The sequence below is a fragment of the Protopterus annectens genome, chromosome 9.part0 (genome assembly GCF_019279795.1).
Source record: "Protopterus annectens isolate FY-2018-M chromosome 9.part0, PAN1.0, whole genome shotgun sequence".
Taxonomy (NCBI): Eukaryota; Metazoa; Chordata; order Ceratodontiformes; family Protopteridae; genus Protopterus; species Protopterus annectens.
In genome coordinates, this window is record NC_056743.1 from 419,395,972 (window position 1) to 419,419,904 (window position 23,933).

The 23,933-nt window shown below is 38.5% G+C and overlaps 1 protein-coding gene across 6 annotated transcripts in view; it reads right to left on the reverse strand.

Moving 5' to 3' along the window:
• Positions 1-298: 298 nt before the first annotated feature.
• The window catches only part of RHOBTB2 (Rho related BTB domain containing 2), a 323,120-nt gene continuing 299,485 nt past the window's right edge, over positions 299-23,933 (reverse strand). For all 6 annotated transcript variants that reach the window (XM_044082960.1, XM_044082959.1, XM_044082961.1 and 3 more), the window contains one exon: positions 299-1,820. In XM_044082960.1, coding sequence (XP_043938895.1) covers positions 1,618-1,820 — 203 coding nt within the window. In that variant the 3' untranslated portion in view covers positions 299-1,617. The remainder of the gene's footprint in view (positions 1,821-23,933) is intronic.

A 23,933-nucleotide genomic window follows, 5' to 3' on the forward strand; every position in this document is an offset into this window, starting at 1 on the left:
CCCTTCTTTTAGGATAACGTAATATAAAGAAGTAGTTTACTTTATACTGTATGAAACACATGACAACGGTGGCTCTATTATTTAATGGAACAGGCAATCAAATAAAGGCATACGTCATCGTCCAACTGACAAATTATGATATGCACTAACAGTTGTCTTCTCCACTACTTGCACTGTTTATCTAAGAAAAATTTTTACTGACATCAAACCAGCTGCATCTCTATGCCTACTATGGGTCCAGAATTCAGTAGTTCAAGGTACTATAAAAACAATCTAATCTAGAAAAGCAGGCTTGAAGTAAAATAGCAAAACAGAACCAAAGTTTATTTACAATTCCAAGGTGCATGACAGCATGAATGAAAAGTTCATCTATTATAGACTCATCTGGTCACAGAAAAAACAAACAAAACAAGGAAACATGACTATAAAACAGTCAGATCTGAGATTTCTTTTTTAAACACAGGCACAGCATAATACTGACAAGCAGAGTCGAACACACATGTCGACAACAGTTAAGCACCTATAGTCGATTGGATGTAGACAATATAAAACTGCAGTAATGTGATTCCACCAAACCATTGTTACTACCTGCTGTGGAAAAGAAAGCAGGAAGGGAAACTGATATGCTCTGCACACAGGCAAAGTTTCAACAATTACCCTCCATGACATGAAATATCTGTTTGGAAATAACTGCTTTTCCTTGAAAACATGAATTCTGCAAACCAGCACATATTAATTTCTACAGAGAGACTTGCAAGCGTTCCTTTTTTATTAATAAAAAGGAGCAGACCTACAATGGTAATAATATGCCAGAAACACTTCGACTTCAGGAGCTGCTTGGAGGCGGATGAATACCATCAGAGCTTCACACCCCATTCTTTTTTTTTCTTTCCAGGACAACCTGATAATTAAATGTTGCTGTTATTCTAATTAACATTGGCAGAAGTCCTGTGGGTCACATTCAGACAGACCCATGCCAAGTACGCAGAAATCATCACACCTTAAGTAACAGTACAGGCACCTGAAAAATGTTTGTGTGTCTGGGTGACCGACTGCTGGGTTGTTTCATTTGGCTTAATATTTCCAGTCCAAATGTACACAAAAAGCCTTTGCATCAGAATTAAGTCCGTCACCGTCTTGTATAGTATCTCCATTAGCTGTCTATGCAGCATTTTACTGAGGGCTTAGAGAGTAGCTATGTCCTTTAGCATTCCCTGCTGAAGATAGAGGAAGATCACTGCAAGTTTGGTGGTGTTCTTTAATTTAAAACGATTAACGTTAAACAGAGCAACAATTCTGCTGTATGTAGGGAAGTAATGAAAATATAAAAGCCCTTGGCACAAAGCTTAAATGCAATTTAACTGCCCTAAATTATTAATCGTATAAGATTAATCAGTCATCGGCAGTGGGTCAGTCAGGCAGAAGAAATGTTATCCTCAAAGTGTTTACAACAGTCAAAAGATCCAGGGCCTTTTACAAGAGGCTGTGCATTTAATTTCATCCAAACACAACAGTGAGATGAAACCAGAAAGTATTTTGAAATAAATCGTTATACATGGAATGGTGTTATACCATTTAAGAAAAAAATAGCACACTTCACTTCTTTCGTTCCAAGAGTCAAACTACTGCAGAGGAAGATGATGGAGACTGTGATGAGGAAGATGTAGGGGAATTCCAAAACAGCCATCTCCGTCTTGGTTGCCGTTTCTGATGTAAATAATCTTCCTTTTCACGCTCTTTCTTGGCTCGCTGGTAATGATCTTCTTCTTTAAGGTACCAGACTGGAGGCCACCTGTGTTTCTCAAAATATTCCTGGTTTTCTGAAATAAAATCACAAGAAAAAAAAAAGTCAGACAAACCATCAAATCATCAAGGGTGTAGCCAGTTTTTTTTCTTTTCAGTATGCATTCTGAAATATAGGACCACTGTCTCCATTCATCCATGCTGCCCCTCCCCCAGTGCTAAGTTTGAGTATGAACATCTGTAGGAGTAAGATATTTCCATTTAGTAGCAATGATACACTACAACAAGCCCAGTATTGCATCATGGTAGCCAGTCCCACAGAGGTCCAGCCACATAAGCCATACATATCACAGCTCAATGGCAGACTTTTATTTCTCCTTTGTCTACGTGGAGAGCTGTTTGGTGCTCCGGCTTTGGTTCACACAGCATGCAGCCCTTTTCCAGTTGATTCAAAATACTATTAAACCATTAGCAGCAAGTAATTTCCTTTCATTGTGAACACAGCAAGGTAGTGCATATTCTAGGCTTGGAACAATTCCACTTTGCCAGGTCTTTTCACTTGATTTATTTTGTTTAGAGTAGATATGCAGTTACAGATATTACTTATAAAACATGCTAATGTTTTTTCATGTGCTTGTGTGAAATTGTGTGTTCATTTATAACTGAGTAAACATGAAGCACAGTATGAAAAGAAATTATCCCACTGACAGGGCTTCACTACATAAACTTACAATTGGGTAAACAGGTAAAGCACAGAATGAGAAGCCACTTAGGGACCCCCTGCGGAATTTACCTAGTCTCTATACATAAATCCATCCATACGTATGCGCACACACAGATGCTTACATACGCACATATATTCTTCAGGAATTTCTAGACATGCAAAGCCATCAAGGATTGTTACCACAGAGCAAAATAATAAAGCCCATAGATTTTAAAAGAAAAAAAAATGTTGGCTGTAGGATAGGAACTTACAAGTGGGTTTTGAGAAGTAGGTACTGAGCTACATATAAAAATTTAAGAATTTACTTATTTACACAGCACAGGAAATACGTTTTAAAAGCCACTGCTTGTCAGTATGTCCTTCTCAGCAGCCACAGAGATTCCTACCCAATAGCAAAAAAAGGAAAATGTGTTTTAAGTGTGCAGCTCCAGAAGCATTTCAAAGCTTCATGCATACAAATTCAACCCATTAATGCTGCAATTAACCTATTTATGATACAAATAAGACAGCAAACTTAAGAACAAAACAGGAAAAAAAAACTTCGTTAATAATACAAGCCTGAAAAACATTCTGACAGGCACACAAAACTGATCATTGCTATATAAATAAAGGGCAAAACACTTTTTATTTTATTTTATTCTTTATCATCCCACTTGCTCCTCTGAACTGCCATAATTTTACACATAGGTCATTTTAAGCAGAAACAGTTTCCCTTTTTGTACTCAAATTAACCCATCCTATTTGGTTAGAGACTGGTCTTACCCATCTAGTGGTCGATAATTATGTAGTAACCCTAATAAGAATAACTGGGATCACACCACAGATAATTTGAGAGGACCATGCCTGGGATAAAGTGTTTAGGAGTTGCCTCTGTCCATTACTAGTACAGGGGGCAGTCCTGGGCTAAATTTTCTGTTTCCTATCTTCAGATTCAAGTTGCTATTTTTCTATGGATAGGGATGAACTTTGTTTTATTTGGGATGAGGAGTCTGTTCTACAGCAGCAGTATCCTCTGTGAGATACAGCTGTTCCTCAAAGATGTTCTGTTGATGTTGCGGAAGAGGTTTAGATCCCTAGACCAAATATTTCTGATGCCATTTGACTTTATGATATGCAATAAATCCATCAGTAATGGGTCGGAAGAGCCTTGTATGCCAGACAGAAGTCACCTCTTGGCATTCTGTAGGATACCAAGAATAGTGACAGGGCTTTGAGTTGGACCATGTAGGACATGCTGCTTATGCCTTGTATCCTTTTAGTATGGTATCTATCCGGGCGTTCCAGTTATTGCACGTGTCTGGAAAGAAGCATGTGAAAGGTAGCATAACATACCTCTTAGAGCAAGAAATCTGGACAAAGCCATAAATAATGAGGGGATAAAGGGCCAAAAATAGGGACACTTTTTAAATATTGCTCTTATAAACTTAGTTGATAGAATAACAGGTTGTGAATTGTATGAATTTTCTGAAGCGTATAAAGTCTGAAACTCGAATATCTGTCATTATTTTTTTTTTACTTCAACCCTCAGTGATTTCCAGTGATTTGCCAGAAAACAACATCTTTATGAAAAAAAGAAAAATATGAGGCAAAAATCTGGACATTCTGGAAAATCTGTACAGTTGAAAGGTATGGGGCATTATATTCAATGACTGGCCTAATAAGCGGAAAATGACTTCCCTAGATCTAGACACAATCCATTTGTTTATAAGCTGTGCAACAAAGAAGGAATTTCTTACAACAATGGGCATATGTTGGTCAAAAGTTATGGTCACTCTCAATGTGGTAGTTCCCTGGGGTAGATGACTTCCCAAAGATATAATAATGCATTTTTTGGTATTTAGTTTCAGTCCATGATTTTGGCACCAGTTATTTGTTTGAGACAAACCTTGCTGCAGTATAGCTAAATCATTTGGGGATTCGGTGACTGTTCTTAGCTTGTAGTCATCTGCAAACTCAGTCAGCCAGAGCCCTTTGGTATTGGCTTTTACTTCAGAAAAGTAGATGCCAAACATATTTACTTTATTTGATGGTTTTTGTTTACTGGGAAAGTCTGACTGGATAATATTCATTTTCAACAGAGGCCTGGGGAGAAAAGCTCCATTTGCTTACAGTAGTTACATTTCTATTTACATTTATACACAAACAGTAGTTACATTTATACATTCTAAGATTTTACACCTGTGGAAGTTACTAAAGAGAAAGCCCACGTATAACTTAGTGGATTATACAGGCGGCAGTTGTGTATAAAAATTGTTTTGTCATTTCAGTGAGAGGCCGAGTGTATTCTGTTTAAGGAATGTATTTGGAGAGTATCGTATGGTAAACACAAAGTCTCAACGTATGATTCAAAGTCAGAAACAGTTCCTAAAATGATACAGTGCAGATGAATTACTAGATCATATTTAGTACTAGTTCAACTACGATATTTAATTTTTTTGATATGTTTCTGACTTTAATATTTAAAAATGATACTGAGGCTCTTGCATTTTTCAAATTGTGTAGTAACCTGCTGGGCAATGTAAAATAAAGATTGGTGAGTAAGTATAAAGTGGCTTTCTGCTCACTGAAAGGGTAAAGGAATTAGACTACTGACTTAACACTTCCTGCTTACTAAAAAGCAACATACAGTATCCTGCAATTAATGTGAGGAAAAGGTCACATTTAAGTTAAATTACATGAAAAGTATGAGTCATATCAAAAAACTACTACACTTAGCTGATCAGCCAAGGTACTTGTAGGCCTTTGTGAAATGGCAGCTGCCTGGGCAGAGATGGAGAGATACTCACTGAGAAAGAAGCCAGCTTGTACATACAGAAGGAAAATTCCCATCTGTACAAATAACATCCTGGGTTCATTTTAGTACCAGTTTGCTGCCCAGAAGAATTATTTTACTTATTATTTGCTAACCAGCTTGGTCCCACCAGGCTTGTGCCTTCTTTTCAGGGGAGACCCAAGGCAGTATTTATGCTACTAGGTGAAATTTGGCCAGGGCACTGGGGAGCTGCCAGTACTCTTTTTTGCTACATGCTGTGGGATCTTTTACATCCACCTGAACTACCACCAACTCAAGCAGATGGGACCTTGGCTTAGCATCTACTGCAAAGGACAGCACATTTGGGGGAGCAGCACCATGTTATAATGCACTGCAGTGCTAGCAACTGATCTTTCTGGTGTGGGCATAAAACACACAGCCTTCTACACCAAATACAAGTGTGCATCTGACACTGCTTACAGACAGAGCAGCTCTAGGCAAGCTCTCCTTCATCTTGAAGATTAGTATGGAAATAGTGCTCCCAGCTTTGAGATGAGGGCTTGCCTCAAACACTGATTTTGCATGTGCTCTAGGTGGCAAAAATATGGAAAAGGTCAGAGTGAAGGTTTAATTTGAGTGATTGTATATACTTGCACCAGATTTTGACCCAGATTGGGGTCCATGCATTGACTAATGGTTCATAGTTCACAATTTGGATTAAATAGCTTGCATTTATTATATTATAGTAAAGACTAAAATCGGGGAGGCTTAGTCCACCTTTTTCTTTTGGAAGTATTAGTTTTTTATAAGTGATTCTCGTTGATTTAGGGAACCAGAGGAATTTTGAGATGGTGGTTTCCATTTTATTGAAAAAATGTTGGGGTATATTTAAGTTTATGGAGTTTAGATGAAATAATATCCTGGGGAGAATGTTAATTTTAACAATAGCAGTTTTTGACATTTAGGATAAATTGATATTTTTCCATCTGGATAGGTTGTTGTTGGTTTGTTCCCAGATTCTACTCAAGTTAGCTTTCATTAAATCCTGATGTGAATGCATAAAGTTTATTCCTATATATATGATTGAATATTTAACAGGCATGTCAGACAGGGGGAAGTAGGATTCCAGGTGTTTACGAGGATTTAATGGGAAAATAGAATATTTTGTGGGATTTAGTTTATAGTTAGCAGCAGTGGAAAAGAGACTTATTGATTTACGAATTTTATGGAGCTCACTATTCGGGAGTTCAAAGTAAATATTTAAATCATCTGCACATGCTGAATATTTTATCTCAATGTTAAAAACTCTTGGTATATGATGCTATGTTTTTTTTTTTGGCTAATGAATAGAAGGAGAGGTTCAAGATAAATATCAAAAATGTATGGTGAAAGGGGGCAGCCCTGTCTAGTTCCATTAGTAATTTTAATAGGTTGAGACATTGTTTTATTGATGTACAGGGAGGTAGAAGCATTCTAATAGTGCTAATTATAAAATCAGGGAAGCTTGAAGGATCACATGGTTAGATATAAGAAATTTAGATCCACATTGTCAAAAGCTTTAGTATCCCATATTTAATGCTTGACAGTGAATACAAATCTAAAATTCTACCTACATTAAAAAACAAAATTAATATCTTTCAAGCATTTCTACATTCTATTAATCTACAGGATACTTCTTGTTCTCCAACCAATTTGCCTAAACCCAAATATAAAAATTAATAATAAAATGATAAAAATATCTAGCCTTCCTATAATTAAAAATGCCATGGTATGGCATTTTTACCATTCCAAGAACTTTGCTGCTGTTAAAGAACTTTTCGGGGCCCCAAGTAGATATGACCCCATGTTAAGACAATTTATTAATAAAACAAAAATTTGCAAACACCAAAGTGAGTGAACAAGACGTAACTCTAGCACAATCAATCATCAAAATCCTTTCCCTTAGGAACAAAATGATATCTCATGCCTACAAGCTCTTGATGAACATCAAATAGCAACAATCGCTCTTATGCTCCAATTACTGGGATGACATTCAAGGTGAAATTTCTACAGAGTCCAAATATGAAGCTATTTGGAATACCCTTAATCTAACCCCTTTCAAGAATTTGGTTTATACCCAACTTATGATCAATAATAACTACTACTATACTCCTGCGGTTCTATTAAAATGTATGTACAACAAAAACCTAACATGTCCTTTTTGTTCCCCCCAGCATGCAGATTTACTCCCCATCTTTTGGAGTTGCAAAAATATATATAAGTTATGGTGCTCTCTTAGAGCTCAAATGGAAAAAATGGGGTACGAGAAGACCACCTTTTGCTGGCAAACCACAATCCGGAATATTATTCCTAAACCTATAACAGGTGTTTGGAGATGCATCTTAATAACGGTGTGTGCTCTTCTCAAATACTTTATAGCCAAGAACTGGGTAAATCCCTCAGTAATCTCTTGGGAGAATTTTAAAACTATGGCAATTAAGTACATATCTGCACATGAATTTTGCTCTAACAGTAAAAAGACAAAAAAGACTATTTCCAGAAACACTGGGTCAGTCTCTTTGACTTAATTCAATCAAAATAATTGTCAGTCAACGATCACTATTAACAGAATGTGTGAAGACCTTTGTGTTCGTACTTTTCAGTCCTGTAACAAATGAATGCTGATGATACTCTAGCGTCAATCACACTTGTATGATGTCCCTTTACACATTTAAGACATCCAAGTTGTAAATATTGTGAATAGTGTTTTCCCACAATATACCCCCTTTTCTTCTTTATTCTACTCATTAATCAAACTTAGGTTCATAGGTTCATACTAGGCTATCTGCCCTGGGGCAATTCTGTATGGCTTATGCCACCCCTTGATTTGAGTATACTGTGCCCTTTTTAAGGTTTAGTTTACTGTGCCTCTGTCTAATAGTGACACGGGAGTAATCCCTGGGACAAACCTACGATCCCCCATCCACTTATCGAGATTCCTTTTGAAGAGATTCAGTGAGGTGCTCTGCCTCACATGAACTGGAATTCTATTCCAGAGCGAAGGGAGCCTCTGGGTTATGAACCTGTCCCTCCAGTAAGTTCTATTTATTTCTGTGCTGAGTAACATTCTTACTTATTATTATTCTGACTTACATTCTTTCCTCTAACCATGGCTGATTCTCCTGTTAAATATGGACAAATGATATCTTTTCTTGTATCACGTTAGTTTCTTATAAAGGGGTCTCATATCTTTTCTTGTATCACGTTAGTTTCTTATAAAGGGGTCTCTTCACTACTTTCAATCCTTAAGGTTCATGTTTTTGATACAGCTACCCTGGGTGTTTAGGATAGAAATATTTCCTTTATCACCTTTTATTTTTCTTTTTTTCTTTTTTCTTGCCTTGGTATGATGGAATATGTCTGCTTGGTGCATGGTTGCAATCCTTTTGTATAGCAAGACTGATAATTGTATATAATGCATTATGTTGTGTCTTGATATGTTTCTGTTTTTTTTTTCTTTCTGTCATAAATCGTGAAAAACTTATAAAAATGGAAAAGGTTGTGCAGCATGACACAGCCAAAGGGTGTTTAACACGCTGAAGCACATACTACTGTAGTCAGGACAGCCACAAAACCCCCTCTCCATCTGCAGTATTCTGGCCCTACGAACCTAAAACCCAGCTATTGACCCCATCCTTTGGATACAGTGGAATTACAAATGAATGTAATTGAAGAGAACAAGTAATTCTTCAGAGGAGGGACAACAAACAATGATTCAGAAGGCTGGCGGGTCAGGAGAACAGTAGAACAGAAAAATTATGAAAAACATTTACAGTGTGAGCAATGCAGAGACATTCCATATGTGCATACAGACACACCTGGCATGCACAGAATGCAAATGCACACATTTCACAGAAAGCATCACGCTGTATTGTTGCTTATTTAAGAATTGCATTGAACAGTTACACTATTCAATAATATATTTATTTATTTTATTTACATTTGTTTACCGGGTAGTGTCCGACTGGGACAGGAGTCTTTTTTTCAGCAGAGCCCCGGGGAAATGAGCTCCAGTGAGTAAATTAACAGAAATAACAGCAGAAAAAAAACACAGCAGAGTATTACATACATAGTACAAATACAGAAATATTTGATTAAAAGTTACAAGCAAGCTTGTTCACAATATTCAAGTGAGTATACAAAGCATGATAAGAAGAATAAGCAAACATTATTATTATTTTTTTTTTTTCAAAGTAGTTAAGTTAGAAGAACAGAAACAGGCAAACAGTAAGTTGCTGCTCATAGGAGAGTACAAGTTGGTATGCAAACTAAGTTGATGTAGTCAGACTAAGAGAACATGAAGCGGGTGTGATTAGCCTGGAAATGTCCAGGAACACAGGCAGTGATTAGTGAAGCGTTCTTTTAGGAGTAGTTTGAATTTGTGACTGCCTGGACTATTTAGGATATGTTGGGGAAGTAAGTTCCAGGTTTTCGATATTGAATTAGGGTAGAGGGAGTCTCCGTAGTACTCAGGAGATTTAGTTACCTTTAGAATTAATTTGTCTGATGATCTAAGGGACCTGTGGTTTATATTAGGTTGAACTAGGTCGATGAGGGCAGGGCAGTTGTCAGTTTTATGGATGACACTGTGGCAAATGGCTAGTTGGTTGAGGGATAATAGATTGGGTAGTTCAATCCAGCTGAGTTGGTGAAGTGCAGAAGAGTGATGAGATCTATGGGGCTGGTTTACGGAAAACTTGGCTATTTTGTTATAGCAGGTCTCTAGGTGATTCAAACTGGACTTGTGCAGGTTACTAAATATTTGGGAGCAATAAAGGACAGTGGTTAGTAGGTGGGATCTGGCTGTGGATAGTCTGGCATTGTTGGTTAGGTATGGTTTGGCCCTACAGAGTGAGTCAAGTTTGATTTGGACTAATTGTTACCGATATACGCATGTCAAATTTTAGACAGTCATCTGTTATTACACCTAGGAGTTTAGTTTGATTGACTGGTTCAATATTTATACTATTAGAGGAATAAATGGTGAGAGGGGTTTGGTTGTTTTTATTACTGAAGACCGTAAGTGTAGTTTTGTTGAGGGTGAGTCTAAGTTGATGGTCATTCAAGCAGTTTTCGATTTCTTGTAGGAATTTTAGTGGTTTTTCTTGTAGTTTCTGAGGTTAGTAGGCAGAGCAGATGAGAGGCATCGTCAGCATATTGAATGATAGAGGCTAGTTGCATGGAAGTACTGAGGTTATTTGTAAGTATGATGAAGAGGAGAAGTCCAAGGATGGAGCACATGGGGACTCCAACAGACATGGGTAGTAGGGGAGAGATTTTGTTTTCCCATTTGGTAGCCTGCTGTCCATTAGAAAAATAGCTGTGAAACCAAGTCAGGGATGCTGTACTGTGGTTATATGTAGCTAATTTGTTGAGAAGTATTTGGTGGGATACTGTATCGAAAGCTGTGGACATATTGAGGAAAATTGATGATACAAGTTGGCCTTTATTTTTGAGGAGGTGTGCAGTGTTAGTAAAACGTATAAGTGCTGTATTAGTACTATGCTTAGGACACAAGCTGTGCTGAGAGCTGGATAAGAGGTTGTTCTTCGGGAAATGGTCAAGGAGTTGTGTATGAATGCATTTTTTATTTATTTATTTATTTTATCATTTGATAACTGGGCTAGTCCAACTAAGCAAATGCCCTTTTCAGTAGAGGCCTGAAGAGAAAAGCTCCACAATAAAATTAAGAAAGTTATAAGGAAACAGTACAAAATATAGAAGTTATTACGAGTACAATATAAAAAAAATACAATTAAATAATGTAGTAATAGCAATAGCAAGTGCTGGTTATTAAACAGGTTAAGGTATAAACATTAGAATTACAATCAATATACTAAACTAATGACATATTGATTAATAAATGGAATTTGGTCTAGATATAAGTGTAGTGGTTATATAGCTGGTAGGATAAAGGTAGTTAGTTGCCAGTTATTTGTATTTTTCTAAGATTTTGGCTAGGGGGGAGAGAATGGCGATGGGATGAGATGGAATGGAGATGACTTTGAGAACTCTATAGAGGAGCCCCCTTTGTGTAGGGGGGTGATATGTGATATTTTCCAGAGGAGAGGTATGTATTTTTCAGAAAAGGAGCGGTTGATTAGTACAGATATAAGATAGGAGATGGAAGTAGCAGATAGTTTTAGAAATTCATTATGGAGTTGATCGGCTGCAAGAGTACAGGGTTTTAATTTAGCTAGGAGCTTTTTTATGTAGCTAGTTTGTATGGGCTTAACAGAGAATGCGTTGGGGTTAGATACAGTAGGGATGAGTACTGTCAGGGATGTGTTAGAATTATTGTTTATGAGGGAGGGAGGTGATTGAACTGAAAGTGAGTACTGAACTGTGATGCTATACAGTCGCAGGTATTTTTGGTAGATGGTGCTGAGGTACAGAGTTCTCCTGGTTTTAGGAGATAATTAACACTTGGCCAAAATTTTGGGAGGTTGCTCTGGTGTTTTTGTTGGCATGTTTAAAAGTATGATTTTTTGCCATTGTTGATGAGATTTTTAGCTTGATTTCTTGGTTGTTGATATAAAGTGAGGTTATCTTTGTTTTTGGAATTTTGGTAAAGTGACAAGGCTCTATCCCTTTGTTCAAGTTTAGTGTCTTTTGTTAACCAAGGTAGTTGTTTGGTTTTGGTGTGATTTTTCCGTATGGGAGATAGAATATTTAATATTTCGAGGAATGCATTGTTAAAGTATTGGTGATCAGTCACATTGCTGTAGCAGTGAATGAAATATAGTGGGGGAGAAGTTTTTTTTTTTCTGCAGATGTTTCTGAATATGATGATAAGTGTGTGAACCCATTTCCTGAGAAGAAAGGTTGGGGAATGGTCACTAAGTGTGTCTGGAAGGCAGCCTGCTTGGTAGCCTAGGTTGGGTTTATTGGTTAGTATCCAGTCTAGTACTGATAGCTTTTTGGAATGTTTATTGACAAGAGTGGGAGAGTTAATGGTTTGAGAGAAGTTGTAGAGGGTGATACAATTGGAGGGGTTACTAGAGGAGCAGGTAAGCCAGTCTAGGTTGAAGTCTCCTAGTACTATCGTTTCTTGGTTGAAGTTAGCAGATGCCCAGCAGAGGTGGTTTTCTATGATGGATAGGTTGTTTCCAGGGGGTCAGTAAGTAGGGATGATTATTATTGTTTTGTGGGAACTGATTTCTTGACATGTGGTTAATATTTCGGAATTGGAGAGGAGGTCAGGGGGAGAGCAGCTTAGTTGGACTAGTTTAAGGAAGTCTTTAAACATGGTAGCAATGCCTCCACCCCATTTATTTAACCTATCATGCCTAAAAACGCTATAATCTTAGGTTAGAATTTCTTCTTTTATATATATATATATATATATATGGCTTGAGCCCGGTATCAGTCATACAACTATGTCTGGTGAGTAGAAAGTGAGGGTAGCATGGAATTCATTTACTTTGTTTATAATGCTTCTGTACGACTTGAGCCAGGTCTCAGTCATACATGGAATTCATTTACTTTGTTTATAATGCTTCTGTACGACTTGAGCCAGGTCTCAGTCATACATGGAATTCATTTACTTTGTTTATAATGCTTCTGTACGACTTGAGCCAGGTCTCAGTCATGCATGGAATTCATTTACTTTGTTTAGAATGCTTCTGTACGACTTGAGCCAGGTCTCAGTCATACATGGAATTCATTTACTTTGTTTATAATGCTTCTGTACGACTTGAGCCAGGTCTCAGTCATGCATGGAATTCATTTACTTTGTTTAGAATGCTTCTGTACGACTTGAGCCAGGTCTCAGTCATACATGGAATTCATTTACTTTGTTTATAATGCTTCTGTACGACTTGAGCCAGGTCTCAGTCATGCATGGAATTCATTTACTTTGTTTATAATGCTTCTGTACGACTTGAGCCAGGTCTCAGTCATACATGGAATTCATTTACTTTGTTTATAATGCTTCTGTACGACTTGAGCCAGGTCTCAGTCATGCATGGAATTCATTTACTTTGTTTATAATGCTTCTGTACGACTTGAGCCAGGTCTCAGTCATACATGGAATTCATTTACTTTGTTTATAATGCTTCTATGCGACTTGAGCCAGGTCTCAGTCATGCATGGAATTCATTTACTTTGTTTAGAATGCTTCTGTACGACTTGAGCCAGGTCTCAGTCATGCATGGAATTCATTTACTTTGTTTATAATGCTTCTGTACGACTTGAGCCAGGTCTCAGTCATACATGGAATTCATTTACTTTGTTTATAATGCTTCTGTACGACTTGAGCCAGGTCTCAGTCATACATGGAATTCATTTACTTTGTTTATAATGCTTCTGTACGACTTGAGACAGGTCTCAGTCATACATGGAATTCATTTACTTTGTTTATAATGCTTCTGCACGACTTGAGCCAGGTCTCAGTCATACATGGAATTCATTTACTTTGTTTATAATGCTTCTGTACGACTTGAGCCAGGTCTCAGTCATACATGGAATTCATTTACTTTGTTTAGAATGCTTCTGCACGACTTGAGCCAGGTCTCAGTCATACATGGAATTCATTTACTTTGTTTATAATGCTTCTGTACGACTTGAGCCAGGTCTCAGTCATACATGGAATTCATTTACTTTGTTTATAATGCTTCTGTACGACTTGAGCCAGGTCTCAGTCATGCATGGAATTCATTTACTTTGTTTATAATGCTTCTGCACGACTTGAGCCAGGTCTCAGTCATGCATGGAATTCATTTACTTTGTTTATAATGCTTCTGTACGACTTGAGCCAGGTCTCTGTCATACAAATATGTCTGGTGCGTAGAGCGCGAAGGTAGCATGGAATTCATTTACTGTATTTATATCTGTCTGAGATATTTGTAAAGACAGAATAGAGGGATATGGGTGCAGATAATTTTAAAAGTGAAGAACAGTGTTGAAGAGGTAGTGTAAAGTTGAGGTGAGAAGTAAATATTTAAGGTGGTCTGGTAGTGGTTTGGATTGAATTGAAGTGTTGTGGATTATGATGCGGTGTGTGTGGTATGAAGTGGCATGGTGAGCTTGGAATAAAAGACAAAGTAGGGGAATCATTGTTATAATTGAATTTATAAGGAGCATGGTGGTGTGAGGTAGAGCTTAGGAATAATAGTAGTTGTGTGTGGAAGTAAGAGGAGAGGAGGGATTTGGCTATGTGTAGGGGAGGGATGTTAGTATGGCAGGGAGAGTAGTGATTGGATAGTAGCAGTATTGTGGGAGGGAACAGGAAGATAGGTGGGATGTGGGTGTAGATTAAGGTGAGTGACAGGTGATGATAGGCAAATAAGCAAAGGGGTGTGGTTAGGATAGATATAAAAGCAAACAGAGTGGGGGTGAATGGAAATGGGGCTAGGGTAGGGAAACAGAGCAGGTTGAACCATGAAGTAGTCTGATGCAGTGTGACAGAGTCAGTCAGTTGTAGTATGTGAGACAAGGTCACTATGGTAGTTTTACCTTGTTAAACATACATAAAATATGCTATAAGAAAACAGTGTGTTTAGTAAGCCAGGGAAGCTATTAATTGAGAGTTTTAGCTAAGGAGACATTCTGCATTAGTTTGAGACCAAAAGAAAGTATAGCATAGAAGGGCTATGTGGTTTTGAGACTGATTTGGCAAAGTTCTGTGGAGAGAAAAATAGGGACCGAGTCACCGCGAGGAAGAGGCGGAGTGGAGGAGGACCCAGTAGTGTGCAACCTGCGTGAGGTAGGCTTAATTATATAAGTACACAGATATAAACCTACTCTATTTCTTAATTATGCTCATCCAGCAATGGAAATCATCAAGTATAGGGGGGGGTATTCCTGGGAGCATGTCTTAGAGATTGGGAGGCCTTCTAAGGAGCAAGAATGGGATTGCAAAGCAGCGAGCACACCAATTGGAGGCAAGCTGATTCATTATATACATGCTATGTTAAATACATACAAATCTTTTACAATATGCTCAAATTCATTCCATATGAAACAACTTCACTAAGTAAAAAGCAGAACCAGGGCAGGGTTCATAAGCAAGTTCTATGGTATTTGCCCTTGTGGATCATTTTAAGCCTAGCCAATTTGTCTTTTGTTGCTTTAATTAATGTATCCTGTTTGGTGTTATATTGGCCTTTCCCATTCTATAGTCAATAACTATGTATTGCCCCTAGTAAGAAGAACTGGGATCATGCCATAGGTAATTTGAGGCAAACCATACATGGGACAGAGCAGTTAGGAGCTGCTTCTGTATATTAGCAATACCAGGGTCAGTCTTGGGGTACATTTTTGATTACCCATCCATACATCCAACTTGCACCTGAATGTGGACATGGATGAGCTTTGTTTAATGTGAAGAACCTCAATGGCAACACTCCGATCTGCTCTGAGTTACAGCACAACGGCACTAAATATACAGAACCAACTGATATTGCCAACATCCTGGCAGATAGGTTCAGTGCTAACTTTACCCCCCCTCCCAAAGGGCCCATCTCTATACTGGTAGAATGCAAAGTTCTTGTAATCACGGCTGCACAGGTAAAAACCACACTCTCCAAAGCCAAAAACACAGCATCCATGGGACCTGACAACATCCCAGGCTGCGTTCTACATGAACAACAGAATGAACTGGCACCCCACCTAAGCACCATGTTCAATCATAGCCTCACCTCAGGCTTTGTGCCCACTGAATGGTGCACAGCGATGGATATCCCACTCCACAAAGGGGGAGAGCCACCACGGACCCCAGGAACTACCGCCCCATTAGCCTAATGAGCCTGCTCTGCAAGGCCATGGAATGTATCATCATGGAATTTATAAACAAAGATATTGGTAATCTCCAAATTCTGGACCCCACCCAGTTCAGGTTTGTAAAAGGCAGATCATGTCTCCTAAACCTGATTTGAAGCAGTCACCAAAGCCATAGACGAGGGTAAGGTGGTTCACACAGCCTATCTAGATCTCGCCAAGGCTTTTGACACAATCCCCCACTCTGGAATTATAGATAAACTCAATAAACTAGGTATAAATCCCTATGTCACAAGATGGGTTGCCAACTGGCTCACTGACAGAACCCACACTGTGAAAGTAGCAGACTCCAAATCTGACTTCAGACCAGTGACAAGTGAAGTATCACAGGGTTCAGTCCTGGGTCCTCTCCTGTTTGGTATCTATGTTTCTGAAGTACAGGCTAACACAGAAGGTCTTTGGCTAATGAAGTTCACAGATGACTGCAAACTAGGAGCCATAATTGAAACTCCCAACAATGTGGACATCTTTCAAAAGGGCCTCACTGACACAGATGCCTGGTGTCAAAGCCATGGCCTCAAGCTCAATGCCAAAAAGTGCAATGTCATCCCCTTTGGTAAAAACTCTGTACCCATGAGCTACCACATAGGTGGTAGTCTACTTAACACCGAAAGTGTTATAAGAGACCTTGGGACACAGGTGGACAGTAGTCTCTCCTTTGATAATCCCATCGCCACAGTAGTCAGGAAATCCTTCTATGTGGCACACCTCATCACAAAAGGTTTCTCATCCAGGAAAAAAAGAGGTCATTGTTCCCCCTCTACTCGTCACTCATTAGACCCATTATAGAATACAGCACCCCTTTTGGTATGTACCTCATAAGACATCTACAACAACTGGAAAGGCCACAGAAATACCTCACAAAGAGGATTACTAGCCTCAAACAGATGCCCTACGCAGGCTGTCTCAAAAAACTCCAGCTTTACTCCGTCGCATATCGCCTACTCAGAGATGATCTCTGCCTAACATACAAAGCTATGTCAAACCCAGAGCTGTTGGACATGGTCCACTTAAAGAAATCCCAATCCCTCCGAGATACATGCTCTAGGGACCTAAACCTTGTTGCCACAATAAACAGAACATGCTGGCGGGATAGATTCCTGTCCCAGAGACTTCCCATACTCTAGAACAAACTACCTATCTATATCAAACAAAGCTCCTCATTAGCACTCTTCAAGAAAAATCTTGATGATTGGATGGGAAATAGGAAATTCACCCCGAGGATCACCTCTGTGGCTCTGCTCGACAGGGGCACAGGGAAATAATTTTCTTGGGTGGCGAAAGCCAGGGTACCTTTTTGGCTAGGCTTGTATAGGCCCTAGTGCCGATAGCCTAGTACCTACCTATGAACCTATGAATGGGGAGTCTGTTCCACAGCAGAGGTATCCTCTGAGAGGCAAACCTGTCCCTCCAAACCATTCTGTTGAGGTTGCAGAAGTGGTTTAGATTCCTAGACTGTTTCTGATGCCATATGACTTACTGATGTGCAGTAGGTCCATCAATACTGGGTCAGAGGAAGCCATGTGTGTACATGACAAAGGGGGCATTATACTCAATAACTGGCCTAAAGCGGGTCGAGTAAAAGGGGACAATGACGTCTCTACAGCTAGACACAATCCCTTTGTTTATAAGCTGCACAATATAAAAGGACTTTCTTACAATAGTCACATGTTGGCTGAAATTTATATAACTGTACACATAAGTTCCCAAATTTCAAACAAGTCTTAAAGGGCACATTGTCAATGTGGTAATTCTGGGGGGTAGATGATTTCCCAAAGGATACAATAATGCATTTTTGGCATTTAGTTTCAGTCCATGATTTTAGCACCAGATACTTGTGACCTACGGGTCTGTAATTGGCTGGGTCTGTGGAAGGTCCTCACATAAACAGGAAAATTATTGTAGCTATTCTCCATTCACGTGATACAAAACTTATATGGAGGCTGAGATTGAACAAAGTTGTTAGTGTTGTATTGCACTTACAAGTGATAGAGAAGACGGATTATCTGACCTGTGTTTTAATTAATAACCACAGAAGAAAGAACATTAGAAAATACTAAAATGTAGTTACTTCAGCTCCAGTGAGTAAATAGGGAGCTACTCAGTATCTGATCCTCCTAAGATCTACCTGCTTGCTCAGCTGATGCTATAGGGTCATAGATTAGGCTAACTGGCATTGTAGGCCGTTTTAAGCCTAGCCAATTACTCCATGTGAGAATCAAACCTTGCACCTTGTGCCTGTAAGGTAAGCATTATGCCAACCACCCACCTATATATATATATATATATATATATATATATATATATATATATATATATATATATCTATATATATATATATATATATATATATATATATATATATATATATCTATATATCTATATATATATATATATATATATATATATATATATATATATATATATATGTCTACCTGACATGACCAAAATGTCAGTAGACCAACTTTCGTAAGACCGAGACCAGCAACTCAAAGTTTTACATGAGCGAAACTTCACAATACTGATATTTAGAAGACTGAACATGTAAAATACCGACAGTCTAAGCTGAGTGGAGCAGGAAATCTGCTCATTTCCACACTGTAGTGCAATCTCGGTGTTGGTATATTTAGTTTGCAAGGGGGGGTTGGTGAGGGCACAGCTCCCCCTGCAAAAACGTTAAAGTTGAAATTTACTAGTTGTTTAAGCATATGTAATGAATATTCATGTTGGTGCTATTAACACTGTCATGAATATTCAGTGGAATTTTCTTTAGGTTTGCGGGTATTGATCGGTGGGGTTGGGTGTAGGTGAGGTTAGGTACCTTGTTTGGGTTTTAATGGGGTAGTGTACTGCTGCTATAGTGCTAGTGGTTAGTGTCATACTTGCATTTCCTGTAACCCATCCACCGTATTTCAACTTTTGTTCAGTACCTAGTGTACCTAACAAAAGTTCACCAAAACCTGTACCAAAGTTCAAGGTACCATCAAACTGTAATTAATAAATAAGTGTGAGAATTTAACGGTGCAGGATGATATTTGTAGGAAATGTCTTTGCAGTTTCTTTATTGCACTGGATTGCAGGTTGGTGTTTTACAGTTTTGGTTATTTGGAAATCGGCTTTTTGACTTGTCCAGGTGTTGCGAAGTAGACCCATATATATATATATATATATATATATATATATATATATATATATATATATATATTTGACCTTTTGGGCTATTTTAAGCCCAGCCAAATTCTCTCAAAGGCGAGACTCAAACTATGTACCCTGAGTCTGTGAGGTAAACACGTTAACCATAATGCCAACTCCCACTATGTTGATGGTACTGCATGCACTTATGCTTGTTGCCTGCTTACTGTTCAACAGCTGCAGTCACCTACCATATCGGAACTCCTGCTTGACTGCCGAATACCAAGTCTTGTCTTCTTGTAGCTGCACTAAGCTGAAGGAGCAAAGAGCACAGAGCATGCAGAATGCAAGTTCAATTTTTCAAGTTCAAGAACAAAAAATGAACATAACAGTGAAATAAACAAAACAACGTGCAAATGTTCACACCTCTCTCTACAGTTACCACCTGTCCCCCCTTGCACAAGATGTATTTGGGCAGTTGTGTCCTCTGAGAAAAACTAAAAAAAGGTAAATGTCCTGAGATTTTAGGACAAAAAATATTTCCTAGGTTTTCTTTAATATTTGCACAAAACCATTACTTTGTATCTGAAACACCTAAATGTTATATGAAACAGCATAAGCAACTCAAATGCTGCAAGAGTAAGCTTCTATTTTGTTTAAAAAGTAACATTCGGTCCTTTGCACTGGCCATGGGTATGGAGCAGTTATACTGAATGGCACTTCCACTAATTGTAGTGTTTGGTGATTTTGGTATCAGCCAACAGTGGAGATAAGAAAACGTAACTTTTATGTTCATTGTTTTGTGATGCAGCTGCGATGAGTTACAGGTAGCAGGAGTGTGAAACAATGCAGCTAAGGAAGCTTTCCCTTACCTCATTGTTGTGGAATGTTGGAGTTAGTATAGATAAAGTTGTGGGGGGGACCTTCGAGTTTTGTGGGTGCAGAAGGGCTTGCTGCCTTCAAAACTGATTTCCTTTAAATGCACTGGGATTCAGTGATCCTCTTCTCAACAAGTAGGGCCCAGTGAAGTGGCACTCAATGATAATACTATCAATGATCTGGCCTTTACTCATATATAATATTGACATGGTTACCAGTGAAGTGGCCCTCAATGATAATACTATCAATGATTTGCCCTTTACTCGTATATAATATTGACATGGTCATCAGTGAAGTGGTCCTCAATGATAATACTATCAATGAGTTGGCCTTTACTCATAATGTTGACATGGTTACCAGTGACGTGGCCCTCAATGATAATACAATGATTTGGCCTTTACTCATATATAATATTGACATGGGGTAATACTATCAATGATTTGCCCTTTACTCATATATAATATTGACATGATCATCAGTGAAGTGGTCCTCAATGATAATGGTCATCAGTGAAGTGGCCCTCAATGATAATACTATCAATGAGTTGGCCTTTACTCATATATAATGTTGACATGGTTACCAGTGAAGTGGCCCTCAATGATAATACTATCAATGAGTTGGCCTTTACTCATATATAATGTTGACGTGGTTATCAGTGAAGTGGCCCTCAATGATAATACAATGATTTGGCCTTTACTCATATATAATATTGACATGGGGTAATACTATCAATGATTTGCCCTTTACTCATATATAATATTGACATGGTTACCAGTGAAGTGGCCCTCAATGATAATACTATCAATGAATTGCCCTTTACTCATATATAATACTGACATGGTTATGGCACTCTAGACTTTTGATGATGAGTCGGATTTAAGTACGTTCACATCATTAAACTGGTATCGCAGACTGATCTTTATTTAAGATGGCAGACAGGAAAGGGCCCAAAACTGAACTCTGTGGGACCCTTTGTAAATTTAGATATTGGCAACTGAACCTGAACCTGTACTGAACCTGTTGTATTACACAGGTAGCTACAAAACCACTTGATGGCTGTACACAGTCAGTGAGAGAAAGTCAATTATTGTATTGAGGTCAATTACAAATTTCCCAGTCACAACACTAAGCTCTGAGCTACTGCAAATTATGCTAACATACTATGGCCTTTCAGAAGCTATGCTAAGCCAATCTTTTTTTCAAATTACATTTTTGTAAAATGTGAAGGGACCACCTGGGATTTTGCTTAATATAGTAGGAGGGAAGCAACTCTGGTGGCGTAGAGGGCTAAAGCCCTGACTACAGCCCAAATGACACAGGTTCGATGACCATGGTGCTCTTTGGCAACTTGACGTGGTAGTACAATATTAAGAAACTTTTCAAGTTTGAAAGTCATATAATTTTGGAAATGTACAGGACAATGAATTCACACTCATTAAACTGCAGGTAATAGCTCTTTAAATAACAATGGAAAGACTGAAGAAAATCTAGGCTGCCTTGTGTGTTTGTTAGACAAGGTGGACAATACCACATAGAACTGGTATATGGAAAGTTTATTCTCTTAGTTTTTATCAGTCTAAGGCAGTGTGATTTCTGATTTTAAGGTTTCATTTAGTTGTGAGATGTGGTAAAGAGAGTGCTTAAAAAAGCAGGAACTACTGATTTCTTTAGCAGCCTAAGACTGATTTCTGGAATTGGGGTTTCATTTAGTTGTGGAATGTGGTAAACAGAGTAATTAAGAACACAGGAGCTAATAATTTCCTTAGCAGACCAATGCATACTCAATACTTTAGACATTATGGAATTATTTTGTAAAGGCAAAGGTGCCCACCACCACCACCACATAATAGCAACATGAACTATTTTCAGAGGCAAAGAATTAAAAAAAAAATAAATGAATAAAAACTTTCTTTGAATTTAAGATTACCACTTATGATACATTCCAAAAAGGATAAAATTAGGATCTGTTTTTTTTTTTTTTTTTTGGAGTGGGGGACTTAAAGTGATACATATGGTAAAGCTCTATAAAGGAGGAAGTGGACACATCCAGCCACCAACATGCTAGGTCTAAAACAGTGAAAGTGTTTATCCAGAGATGTACTCCATGTTATCAGTTTGCTTGTGTGACCTTTTACCTTTGGTTTGTATTCAGTGTTACCAGTTTAGGAAAAGATTTATTGACTGCAATGATGTTTGTTATACTGGAACTGAGACAATCTTCAAAGGAGAAGGATTTGTTTTCCTAGTACTTCATATAAAAAGGATTAAGACTCTTACGCAGTAAAGGAGTTACCGTGCTTACAGAGCTTGGCCTACCACTTTATGCCACATTGTCTTCTTTCTTTGTGAGCTGACGTCAAGATTGTGGTTGCTGATTAATAGGTTCATAAATGTTTACAGGGTTACCGACCACTGGGGCCTTTATAAGCCTAGACAAGCAGCCCAACTGATTGTACCCCACAAGTTTATGTGCCTTACAGGTTATGGTAAGGGGTATGTAAGCTAGGGCAAGATTTGCAGGCTGGTTTTGTACATTAGAAACATAGATGCTAGACCCGGGGTGTATTTCAGATTTCCCATCCTCTAGTCCAGGTTCCTCTTGAATTGGGGTAAGGAAGAGCTCTGCTTCACATATATGAGAAGGCAGTTCCAGAGAAGAGGAATTCTCTGAGATACATACCTGTCTGTCCAACGTGTCCTATTTATGTTGCAAGCAAAGTTTGAACCCCTAGATCATGCAATTCTGATGCTTTTCATTTTGTGGATATGCAAAAGGTCCATCAGAGTGGGATCCAAGGCACCTTGTAAGGCAGGCATAGACTGCCTCTGAATGGTCTGCAGGAAACAAGAGTATAGAGACAGGGCTTTGAGGTAATCTGCACAGAACATGCTGTTTACACCTTGTATTTTTTTTGTGAGGAACCTCTGTGGATGTTCCAGTTGTTGCATGTGCCTGGTCAGGTACATACTGAAAGGGGCGTTGTACTCAATGATGAGGGTCGAATACAGTGGAATAATGACTGCCTTGGACCTACATGCCATGTCCGTGCTTATAAGTTGAGCAACAAAGAGTGATTTCCTAGCTACCTTACACTAACGTTGGTCTAAATCCAGGTTACTCTCTACATGTGTACCCAAATCCCTGACTAATATTTTTACTCTTAGGAGTGCATTATTGATGAAGTAATTTTCTAGGGTGGCTGACTTCCCAAAGGGTACTATTATTCATGTCTTGGCATTGAGTTTTAAGCTGTGGCTTTGGCACCAGTCATTTGTCTGTGTTAGTCCTTCCTGTATGGTTAGCATCTTGGGGGGAACCTATGACTGTTCCTAGTTTGCAATCATCTGCAAACTTGGTTAGCCAGAGGCCTTTAACACTGGCCTTGACTTTGGAGAAACAGATACCAAAAAGGAGTGTATCCAGTCAGTTTAAGGGTAATATAGTTGTAGGGTAATGAGAAAACATGATAATGCTCAAGTGAACATATAAACAGACGAGGACAGTGGTATGACAGATTCTTAACATGTCTTTGAAGGATATGTATAACATAGTGGGAGAAACATGATGTGCATTTTAGAATTTGTCGACAGAAGGGAATTTTATACAAGAAATATATAACAGATGGGAGAAAGCAGCAAATGGCGGAAATAATGAGAATCAGCAAGTGGAGGAAATATGGTGGGAAGGGCGAAGGATGTAAACAAAGACATGCGAAGGAAGTAAACAAAGACATGCGAAGGAAGTAAACAAAGACATGCGAAGGTAGTAAACAAAAACATACTATCTGAGAAAGCTGGATCAGTAGTTATCCCTAACTCCAGATAATCAAGTATGTTCGCTGTTTTAGTAATGACCCTTGACCCTTGGGACGTCTTCTGTGACCT